Source organism: Saimiri boliviensis, chromosome X (assembly GCF_048565385.1).
Source record: "Saimiri boliviensis isolate mSaiBol1 chromosome X, mSaiBol1.pri, whole genome shotgun sequence".
NCBI lineage: Eukaryota > Metazoa > Chordata > Mammalia > Primates > Cebidae > Saimiri > Saimiri boliviensis.
This window is the reverse complement of record NC_133470.1, coordinates 115,385,350-115,396,871: the sequence shown is the minus strand read 5'-3', so window position 1 is coordinate 115,396,871 and position 11,522 is coordinate 115,385,350. Positions and strand designations below refer to the sequence as shown.

The 11,522-nt window shown below is 37.0% G+C and overlaps 1 protein-coding gene across 4 annotated transcripts in view; it reads right to left on the bottom strand.

The window, feature by feature from the left end:
• Positions 1-3,879: 3,879 nt before the first annotated feature.
• The window catches only part of CUL4B (cullin 4B), a 38,837-nt gene continuing 31,194 nt past the window's right edge, over positions 3,880-11,522 (bottom strand). For all 4 annotated transcript variants that reach the window (XM_010341707.3, XM_010341706.2, XM_010341708.2 and 1 more), the window contains 2 exons: positions 10,953-11,105; positions 3,880-7,729 (listed from right to left, as the gene is read on the bottom strand). In XM_010341707.3, coding sequence (XP_010340009.2) covers positions 7,634-7,729; positions 10,953-11,105 — 249 coding nt within the window. In that variant the 3' untranslated portion in view covers positions 3,880-7,633. The remainder of the gene's footprint in view (positions 7,730-10,952; positions 11,106-11,522) is intronic.

Genomic DNA, 11,522 nt, shown 5'->3' with positions numbered 1-11,522 from the left:
CCAGCCTGGGTGAAAGAGTGAGACCCTGTATCGAAAAAAAAAGGATTGCTATCAACAATTGTATGCCAACAAATTAGATAGCTAAGATAAAATCAAGGTGGGTGGATCACAAGGTCAGGAGATTGAGAACATCTTGGCCAATATGGTGAAACCCTGTCTCTACTAAAAACACAAAAATTAGCCTGGCATGGTGGTGCCCACCTGTAGTCCCAGCTACTCTGGAGACTGAGGCAGGAGAATTGCTTGAACCCAGGAGGCAGAGGTTGCAGTGGGCTGAGATCACGTCACTATACTTCAGCCTGGGCGACAAGACCGAAACGCCATCTCAAAAAAAAAAAAAAAAAAAAAAAAGAACAAATTCCTAGAAATATACACATGACCTAAAACTGATGCAAAAAGAAATAGAAAATCTGAACAGACCTGTAAGAGATTAAATAATTGAAAACATCCCCCAAAAGAACAACCTAAGGCTGGACAGCTTCACTAGTGAATTCTTTTTTTCCCCTCATCCTCTGACTTTTACACTGGCGAATTCTGTTAAAGAAGAATGAACACCAATTCTTTTCAAAGTCTTCCAGAAAACAGAAGAGCAAATGCTTGATAGTTCATTGTATAATGCTAGCATTAACCAGCTATCAAAGCTGGACAAAAATACTATAAAAATAGTACAGATCAATATTCTTCATGAACATAGATGCAAAAATATTCAAATACTAGCAAATCAAATCCAACAACATATCAAAAGGATTATACAACATGACCAAATGGGATTTATGCCAAGAATGCCAAAGTGATCTGACATATGGAAACAAATCAATGTACTACACCACATGAATAGAATGAAGGAAATAAGCCACATGATCATCTCAACTGATACAGAAAAAGCACTGGACAAAGTTCAACACCCTTTAATGATGAAAACACTCAGAAAGCTAAGAATGAAAGAAAACTTTGGGCCAGGCACAGTGGCTCACTCCTGTAGTCCCAGCAATTTGGGACACCAAGGCAGCAGATCAGTTGAGGCCAGGAGTTTGAGACCAGTCTGGGCAACACAGTGAGACCCCTGTCTCTCTATGTGTAAAATGTTTATTAGCCAGGTGTGGTGGCAGGTGCCTGTAGTCCTAGCTACTTGGGAGGTTGAGGTGGGAGGAATGCTTAAGCCTATGAGGTAGGGAATTCAGTGAGCCATGATTGTGCCATAGCAGTCTAGTCTGGGTGACAGAATGAGACTCTGCATCTCTAAAATACTAAATAAAAGAGAAAGAAAACTTCCTCAGTAAGATAAAGGGCATTTATAAAACTCTCACAGGTGACATCATACTCAATGGTGAAACACTGATAGCTTCCCACCCAAGAACAGGAACAAGTCAAGGATGCTCACTTTAGCTACTTGTATTTAACACTGTTAAAATCTCCAGTCAGAGAAATTAGGCAAGAAATCCAAGGCACTCAAAATGGAAGGAAGAAGTAAACTGTAGAAGGCAAAAATACATAGAAACTCCTTAAAAATCCATAAAAATTCTTAAGGGCTAACAAATCCAGCAAAAATGCAAGATACAAGATCAACATGCAAAAATCAGTTGTATACAGTTGTATACACTGGCAATGAACAGCATGAAAAGTGAATTCAGAAAACAATTACATTTATGGCAGCACCAAAAAGAACAAAATATTTAGGGGTATATTTAACTAGGGAGATACAAGAAAAGTACACTGACATGTATAAAACTTTACTGAAAAAAAATTTTAAAGACCTAAAAACAGAAAGGCATCTTTTGTTCATGGATTAGAAGACTTCATATTGTTAAGATGACAATACTCCCCAAAGTGATATACAGATTCAATACAATCCCTATCAAAATCCCAATAGCTTTTTTTTTTGCAGAAATGGAAAAGCTGATTTTAAAATCCATGTGGAATTATAATGTAAGGCACCCAAATAGTTAAAACAATCCTGAAAAAGAGGAAAGGTGAAATACTCACATTTTCTGATTCCAAAATTTACTAAAAAGCTACAGTAATCAAAACAGTGTAGTACCAGTGTAAGACTGATATATAAGAAGAATGGAATAGACGTAAAAATAAATCCAGCCGGGCGCGGTGGCTCAAGCCTGTAATCCCAGCACTTTGGGAGGCCGAGGCGGGTGGATCACGAGGTCAAGAGATCGAGACCATCCTGGTCAACATGGTGAAACCCCGCCTCTACTAAAAATACAAAAGAATTAGCTGGGCATGGTGGCGCGTGCCTGTAGTCCCAGCTACTCAGGAGGCTGAGGCAGGAGAATTGCCCGAACCCAGGAGGCAGAGGTTGCAGTGAGCCAAGATCGTTGCACTCCAGCCTGGGTAACAAGAGCGAAACTACGTCTCAAAAAAAAAAAAAAAAAAAAAAAAAGAAATAAATCCACACAGCTATGGTCAACTGATCTTCAACAAGGGTTGATAAGATCATTCAATCGGAGAAAGAATAGTCTCTTTGACAAATGGTAGCATGACAACTGGATAACCACATGCAAAAATAAAGTTAAACATTTACTTCATATCATATACAGAAACTAACTCAAGATCAAAGACCTAAACATAAGAAATAAAACTGTAAAACTCTTATAAGAAAACAAAGAAGTAAACCATGAGCATTGATTTGGCAATGGTTTTTTAAATATGACACCATGACATGTAGAGAGCTTGTAAGTGAAAAAAAAAAAAAAAGATACCAAAAGCACAAGCAACAGAGAAAAGATAGACTAACTGGACTTCATTGAAATTAAAAACTTATGTGCAAACGTCACCACCCAGTAAGAAGGCAATTCACAGAACCGGAGAAGATATTAGCAAATTATTTAATATCCTGAATATTAAAAGAATTCTTATAACTCAACAACAAAAAGACAATCCAGCCTATTTTAAAAAGCCAAAAAATGTGAAGACATTTCTACAAAGAAAATGTACAAATGGCCAAATAAGCACATGAAAAGATGGTCAACATTATTAGTCATTAAAGAAATGAGATTCAAAATCACAATGAACTACCACTTCACACTAAGATGATTATAGTATCTGAAAACCAGAAAACAGCAAGTATTGAAGATGTGGAGAAATTGGAAACCTCATACATTGCTGGTGGGAACAGAAGTGTAGCTGCTGCGGAAAAGTTTAATGGTTCATTGATAAGCACAGAACTACCATATAACCCATCAGTTTCACTCTTATATTCCCAAAAGATTTTAACATAGGGACTTCAACAGATAATTGTACACAAATCTTCATGGCACCATTATGTACAATAGCCAGAAGGTGGAAACCACCCAAATGTCCAACAACTGATGAATGGATAAACAAGATATTGTAGGCCGGGCGCGGTGGCTCAAGCCTGTAATCCCAGCACTTTGGGAGGCCGAGGCAGGTGGATCACAAGGTCAAGAGATCGAGACCATACTGGTAAACATGGTGAAACCCCGTCTCTACTAAAAATACAAAAAAAATTAGCTGGGCATGGTGGCACGTGCCTGTAATCCCAGCTACTCAGGAGGCTGAGGCAGGAGAATTGCCTGAACCCAGGAGGCGGAGGTTGCGGTGAGCCGAGATCGCGCCATTGCACTCCAGCCTGGGAAACAAGAGCGAAACTCCGTCTCAAAAAAAAAAAACAAGATATTGTATATACATGCTACTATTCAGCCATAAAAAGGAATGAAGTACAAGACGTATGACGTGGAGGAACCTTGAAAACATGTTAAGTGAAAGAAAACAGATACAAAAAGTCACATACATGATTCCATTGATTGGAAATATCCAGAACAGGCAAATCCAGAGAGACAGAAAGTGGTGGTTTCCAGAGCCTGGGTGAAAAGGGGGAATGGGAAATGACTGCTTAATGGTACCGAGTTTCCTTTAGAGTTTATGAAACTTCTGGAACTACATAATGGTAGTTGCATACTGTGAATGTACTGTCAGAATTGAACACTTTATCATGGTTAGAATGGTAAATTTTATGTGTACCACAATAAAAAACTTAAGAAGTTTTGAAATTTGAGAATAAATGAGGAGGATCTGTGTTGTCACAGTTGACAAAACTATTAAGTTCTAACGTGCCAATGCAACACATTTTTACATTCTACATCAAATAGAAAGGGTTTTAAAACAAAAGAAAGGTTAGGGTTTTTTCCACTATGCTAGAGATAACTTCTAAGGATTGTTAAACATAAAGGTACACTATGTGTCCACTTAAAAGAAGAAATATCCTTTTTTATAAAGGAGGAAAGGGGAAAACGGAAAATAATTGAGCAAAGTGTTTGATTTGACTGAGTGTTTACAGGTGAACAAACTTCACTATTCAAATATAAAACAAGTGTTTTTTATAGGACACTAAAAAATATTCATTAATGAAGCATTAGCAAGATACCATTTTACAAAGTATGCAAATTTTCATTAGTACTGTTCTTTTCTTTTTAATGAACAATTTGTTTCGGCAATTTTATGTAAGAGAACAGGACATGCTTAACAACACTCCCGCCATTCACAGCATTAAAGAGAGTGGTCATGAAAACAAAACCCAGCTAATTTTAAAAGATTTATGAATATCAAGATTAAAAAACAAACTTCTCAAATCTTTAGATGCAGATGCCTAAATAAGCTGTTTTTCTGAACTGTACCCTCATGTACACAGCAAAAATTTCAAGAGTGTGGCTAAACATGATATTAAGACTATTCAAGCAGACTCAGGAACTGGGTTCAAAAACTCTGAGGAACATCTTACTATGAGTATTTGGCCCAGAACTCAAAAAAGTATTAACAGAAAAGGAAGATCAAATGCCATAACTAAAATAAGAGTAATCTTTCCTTCTCCCCTGAACTCAAATCTAGACTCATTTCATATTGACTTTATGAAACAATCTGACATTGAGGTTTTGAATGAAGCCATGTTTATACTTGTATTTGCATTTTCTACAATGATGTTCATGAATAATTATTCACCTTAAGGATTCCTGGGAATTTTCCTCATCTCATTAACCATACCCTCCCCCATACTCTTACAGTAAGTATTACCACAAAACAATCACAAAAAATTTAAGTTTAAAAATAACAAAATTGACAAATGTGAGTTCATCAGAAGTTGTTAAGAAGATTTTAAGTCCTGTGGTTTTAACTTTCTTACAATACTTGAATTTTAAAGATCTTCTCTAGAAACATTTTTTAAATAAAAGTTTTATTGGAGAAAAATAGAACCACCACGTACACAGGGAAAAGAGCACAAAAATTCAACTGATACAGAACAACAACTGAAAATCACAATTATCCAATGTAGTTTGCTATTACTTTTCAGTTTCTTAAACAGCTCCCATCAACTTGTTTAACAGTCTTGCTAATTTTTCAGCTAAAACAGCATCAAGTTTTCAAAGACTTAAAAGCTTCAGGGAGGAGACCTGCTTTCAAGATAACAAAAGATGACATCAAGAGTTTCCTTGTAACAGGAGCAACTCTATCTAAAAGTTGCTTAAGAATAACTTGAATCTTGTATAAGTCTACATCTCAGAGACCACCAGGGATGTTAGAACACTGTTGTTGATGGTCTGGTATGAAGAGAGGGCAAACAAAATAGCTGCATTTGCTTGTCAGCTGAGCTCATATAAAGAAATCAGGGAGGAGCTGAGAAAATATAGGCAATGGCTGCTCAGTAAGAATTATAAGTTCTGAATACCACATATAGTTAGACACCAGTGTGCAAGTTGATGCAATTAGAAAGAAACAGGCCACTTTAAAAAAATACTTGGCCACAGGTCTTCAAGAACTCAAGAAAACAATCAACAGTAGACATAAAGGCCGGGCGCGGTGGCTCAAGCCTGTAATCCCAGCACTTTGGGAGGCCGAGGTGGGTGGATCACGAGGTCAAGAGATCGAGACCATCCTGGTCAACATGGTGAAACCCCGTCTCTACTAAAAATACTAAAAATTAGCTGGGCATGGTGGCGTGTGCCTGTAATCCCAGCTACTCAGGAGGCTGAGGCAGGAGAATTGCCTGAACCCAGGAGGCGGAGGTTGCGGTGAGCCGAGATCATGCCATTGCACTCCAGCCTGGGCAACAAGAGCGAAACTCCGTCTCAAAAAAAAAAAAAAAAAAAACAGTAGACATAAGATTCAAAAATCTCCTCAGGTTGAACATTAGGACATAGGTAATCTTCCTAACGGCTCCAATAGGCAAGGTAATATGCTGTGGCAAAAAGCATTAAGTTCTGATTTTTAGAAAACAAAAACAAAATTTTCTGCTTCTCCTCCCTTCAATGCTTCAAGGAAAGAGAAGGAAGCAAAACAAAAACAATACAACACTGATGGTAAAGGGAAGCCTTTTGCTCAAATTATCAATTTGAAAAATAGTACTTTTGCCATTTTGTAATATAAACAATCCTGGGTCATTTTCCTGAAAAGCAGGTGTCCAATGGCTAAGAGAACTCAACTTCAAGCAATTCTGAAAGGAAGACCAGCATGACACAGAATGTCAAATTCCCCAACAGAAGCTGTGTGGAAAAAATGAGGGAGGACCTTTATATCTAGGGTTTTAGGAAGTTAAAATGAGGATGACAGGAAAGGCTTATTTATCAAACAAAGAGAAGAGGTGGGATGTTTCCAAAAAAACTTTGGTAGAGAAAATAGAATGCTAAATCCTAGGAAGTCTGTAACAATCTACAGTTGGTCCAAGTTGAAGACAAAACTGTCCTAACAACATTTAAAGTCTAAAATATGTTGAAAACTGTTGACAAGTTTTTGCTCCTGTAACAATTTACAAAACACGTTCATTTTGGTCTCTTTTGCAATTTTCTTATTGTATTCATTCTTAATATAAAGAAAGAGTTGGATTATTTTCTCTTCTATGATGTTCCTCTAGTACAACTGATCATTAATTTTCTATTTTAGCTATTTTTATAAGTATGTGTTAATCAGCACAGTAAACTCGGGGCTAAGCCATATATACACATCCCATACTCCTAAATGGAAATTTTTAGGATGTGAATATACAAGATATTATGTAAGCAACTGCCCCCCTACTTGAAAACTTGTTTCCAAATAATTTTTCTTTTTAAAAAACATCCCTTTCAGTGTGACAGAACATTACCTAGTAAAATATCAATAGCTATGACAGCTCATTTCTCTTTTCAAGGGAAACCACAAAATGGGTGAACAACCAAGTCAAGGGTGGTTTTTCTATTTGATAAATACATCCAGAACTCTGTACAGTAAATAAAGTTTGCATGCAGTTTAAGTGTCTTTAAATGACATTTTAAGCAAATAAACCTTCTGCTTCATATTTAATGGTGTATAAGAACCCTCCCCGCTTTTTAATAGCCACAGGGATCTCTTTCCCAGTTCCAAAGAGGAACTCATGAAGACCAGGTACGTTCTTAAGTGTTTTCTGCACATCATACTAAATAACATGCAAAGAGTTCAACAACATTCTTCTTAAAGGTAAGTATTACTCTTTAAAATGGGCATGTTAACCACTGAGAAAAAGTCCACTCAACTATTTCCATTAATTACACTGCTTCATTTGGTCATCGGTAGTAAAAAAGGAGTCAAATAATATTGAATCAACAGGTTAGTTTATCCACTGGCTACTGCATATGACACCAAATGCAAGGCCAACATTTTATGCAATATAGTTGTACTGGTTTGGATTTTCTTTATCTCTTTCCATGTAGTCCCGATCTATTAAGGATTCTATTCTCTTCTTAAGATCAGCAGGCTGTAAGAGAAGGCAAACTTTCAATGTAAAGTTCATTATCATTGGCTCAAGCCCATTTAGTTAACACCCCATTAAAAAGACAACAGTTTTGGCTCATGAACTTAATCTCTTTTTAAAAAATTTATTTAGGCCGGGCGCGGTGGCTCAAGCCTGTAATCCCAGCACTTTGGGAGGCTGAGGCGGGTGGATCACGAGGTCAAGAGATCGAGACCATCCTGGTCAACATGGTGAAACCCCATCTCTACTAAAAATACAAAAAAATTAGCTGGGCATGATGGCGCATGCCTGTAATCCCAGCTACTCAGGAGGCTGAGGCAGGAGAATTGCCTGAACCCAGGAGGCGGAGGTTGCGGTGAGCCGAGATCGCGCCACTGCACTCCAGCCTGAGTAACAAGAGTGAAACTCTGTCTCAAAAAAAAAAAATTAAAAATTTTATTTAAATCCCTTTTTTAGAGAAAAGTATCATGAAAGTAAACCAAGTTAATAAATGTCATATGCACTGAAGATTCTTTAACACCCAAAGTGTTTTCGATTTTTAATTTTTTTGTAGTTTTATTTTTTTTAATAGATAGGGTCTTGCTATGTTGCCAAGGCTGACCTTGAACTCTTGGTCTTGAGTGATCTCCCTAGCCTCAGCCTTACAAAGTACTAGGATTACAGGTGTGAGCTACCATGCCTGGTCCTGATTTTTTCATTTTGGAATACTTGCATATATATAGTGAGATACCTTGGAGATGGGACCCAAGTCTAAACACAAAATTCATTTATGTTCCACACATACCTTAAATAGCCTGAAGATAACTTTATATCTTTTACGCATGAAACAAAATTTTGACTGCAACTTGTCAAATGAGGTAAAGTGTGGAATTTTCCACTTGTGGCATCATGTTGGCACTCAAAAAGTTTCCAATGTTAGGGCATTTCAGATTTTGGATTTTCACATTAAGGGTGTTCAACCCGTACTATATACTATACACACATTAAACTGTCACACCTTTGTCATATTGTTACACAATACTTTCTATGCTTTTCTATTTTAAAGAGGTCTCCCAGAAGCAGCTGCCCTTTGCCTGGTTAAATACAAAAGACTACATTTACTGTAACTTCACATGAGGACTATATGGTAGTTTAAGGACACAGAATACTAGTTTTGTCAAGATAGTTTGTGAAGGACACCTTTACTTTGGGCAAGAGTTAGTTGGTTTCATTTTCATAAATTAAGATTTAAAATATGTTGATGAAATCACTATTTAGACCGGGTGTGGTGGTTCATGCCTGTAATCCCAGCACTTTGGGAGGCTAAGATGGGTGAATCACCTGAGGGCAAGAGTTCGAGACCAGCCTGGCTAACATAGCAAAACCCCATCTCTATTAAAAATACAAAAATTAGCTAGGTGCAGTGGTGTGCACTTGTAGTCTCAGCTACTAGGGAGGCTGAGGCAGGAGAATCGCTTGAACCTAGGAGGTGGAGGTTGTAGTGAGCCGAGATTGTGCCACTGCAATCCAGGCTAAGCAACAGAGCAAGACTCCATCTCAAAACAACAACAACAACCACCACCACCAAAATCACTATTTAAAAGAATATTGGCTGAGCACAGTGGCTCTCTGTAATCCCAGCACTCTGGGAGGCCAAGGAAGGTGGATCACGAGGTCAGGAGTTCGAGACCAGCCTGGTCAATATGGTGAAACCCTGTCTCTACTAAAAATACAAAAATAAGCCAGGCCTGGTAGCGCACACCTGTAATCCCAGCTACTCGGGAGGCTGAGGCAGAAGAACTGCTTGAACCTGGAAGGCGGAGGTTGCAGTGAGCCAAGATCGCGCCATTGAACTCTAGCCTGGGTGACAGAGTGAGACTCCATTAAAAAAAAAAAAAAAAAGAATACTACATGAAATGGCTTGATAAATGAAGCATCTCATAGTCTTCATATTTTTGGTTTAATGCATCTAAGTGACTTGGATTTCCGTATTTTGAGATTTAAAAGTAATTAAGAAAGCTTGTAGCTTTATCTTCATGATTGCATTCTAAGCTCTTGGATGACAACCACTATATGTCTTATGTATCTAGCCTATAAATATAATATAATCTTGTTTGCTAATAGAAGGTTTTTCAGGATAAGTAAAATGACCACTTGTTCAAGAAGGGAAAAGAGGGAAGGCAGTCTGATGCAGCAGTGAAAATTTTATCCACTAATCCCAAGGTTTGGAAATCAAATGACTTTCTCTTTATGGCAAAAGACCTAGAATATCAGCACAATATTAATATTAACTACAGCGATCCCCTAATTTCCCTAGCATCAGTGATCTCTCTGGCTTGAGGTGAAATGATTGTTAGGCAGAGAATGAGGGTGAAAGTGTGGTAATGAGGAGGCAATATTAGGTTTGGAGAAAAGAAAACGCTTACCTTATTAGAACTAAGAGCTACTGAGTGCTTATTATATACCAGGTCTAGTGCTAAGATTTTTACATTCATGATCTCATTTAAACCTCACAATAACCCTACAAGGTAAGTACTACTATTATCTCCATTTTACAAAAGAGGAAACAAGATCAGCAAGGTTAAGAGATCTATGGAAGTCCAACGCTGGTAAGAACCCTAATAGCTAGCAGATATATCAAAACTCTACCAATGTTTATCATCCAAGGGTTTGGTTAGCTACCTCCTAAAACTTGGAAAATAGGCCAGTACAACATCACATTAAGTGACTTTATTATTGGGCATTCATATTGGAACATTTCCATTTAATAACAAATTTCACTTTACTAGAACTACCACTACACTTTTCAAAAAGATGCTTAATGATGACTAGTTATCTGTATGGTTTTTAATAGATAATTTCTTATGTAAGCTATCTAAACAGAAAATTTAACTAAATCTACAATAACCAAATCTGTGAATACGACAGTATTTCAAGAGGAAAAGAAGTAAATAAACCAAGAAGTTCAAAAGAAATACAGTGAATAAACTTGTAAATTTCAAAGACTCATTTAGCAGCTATACTTTCAGATATCCAAGCTTTTATAAGCTATTTCCCCCTTTTGTCACTGCTGCCCACATATGCTAAGAAAATTTTTTTTGGAAATCATATGCATCAACGTGGGAAATTAAAACTTTTCTCTCTAAATGGTCATGATACTTTAATCTCTGTTTGCAACATTTGTGTCTGAAAATCTAATGTGCTTTTATTTATAATGTGTTCAATAGGAAAACATGGAAGTACCTACCTTAACTGGAAATTTCAACTGGTTGTATACTTCTGAAACAAGGAGATTGTGGCTAAGTGTCTTTCTCATCTTCATAATTCGAACAATTGCAGCATCAATTTGATACTGTCTGTCTTGAAATACTCTTTCTGTAGTACTTGCTTGTTCTTCAACCTAACAAAAAAGTTTTAAACCTAAGAATTATACCAGCAGCAAAACGTGACCATATAAATTATGCATTTTAGGGACATGACATTGTTATTGCTTTAAAGGTACTGAGTTATCTAAATGCGGTCTCATAAATATAGACACTGACAGAGAAAAAAACCCTACAAACATAACTTTTTTCTGTTCTGATTATATTGCCCTACACCAATGAAGTAATGCTAATACTAGTTAATAGAAAAGCATCATCTTTGAATTGCTTTTCTAGAAGTAGAGATAGCTGATGCAGAATTTACCATTTTCTTTTTTTACTCTGTCTTTGATACCTTCTAGAAGTGGGTATCAGTTTCAATGGGTTGTTAACCAGATTTCTCTAGGACAGTAGCTCGTTTATAAAGTGACTAACTCTATTTGACCTCTGACCAA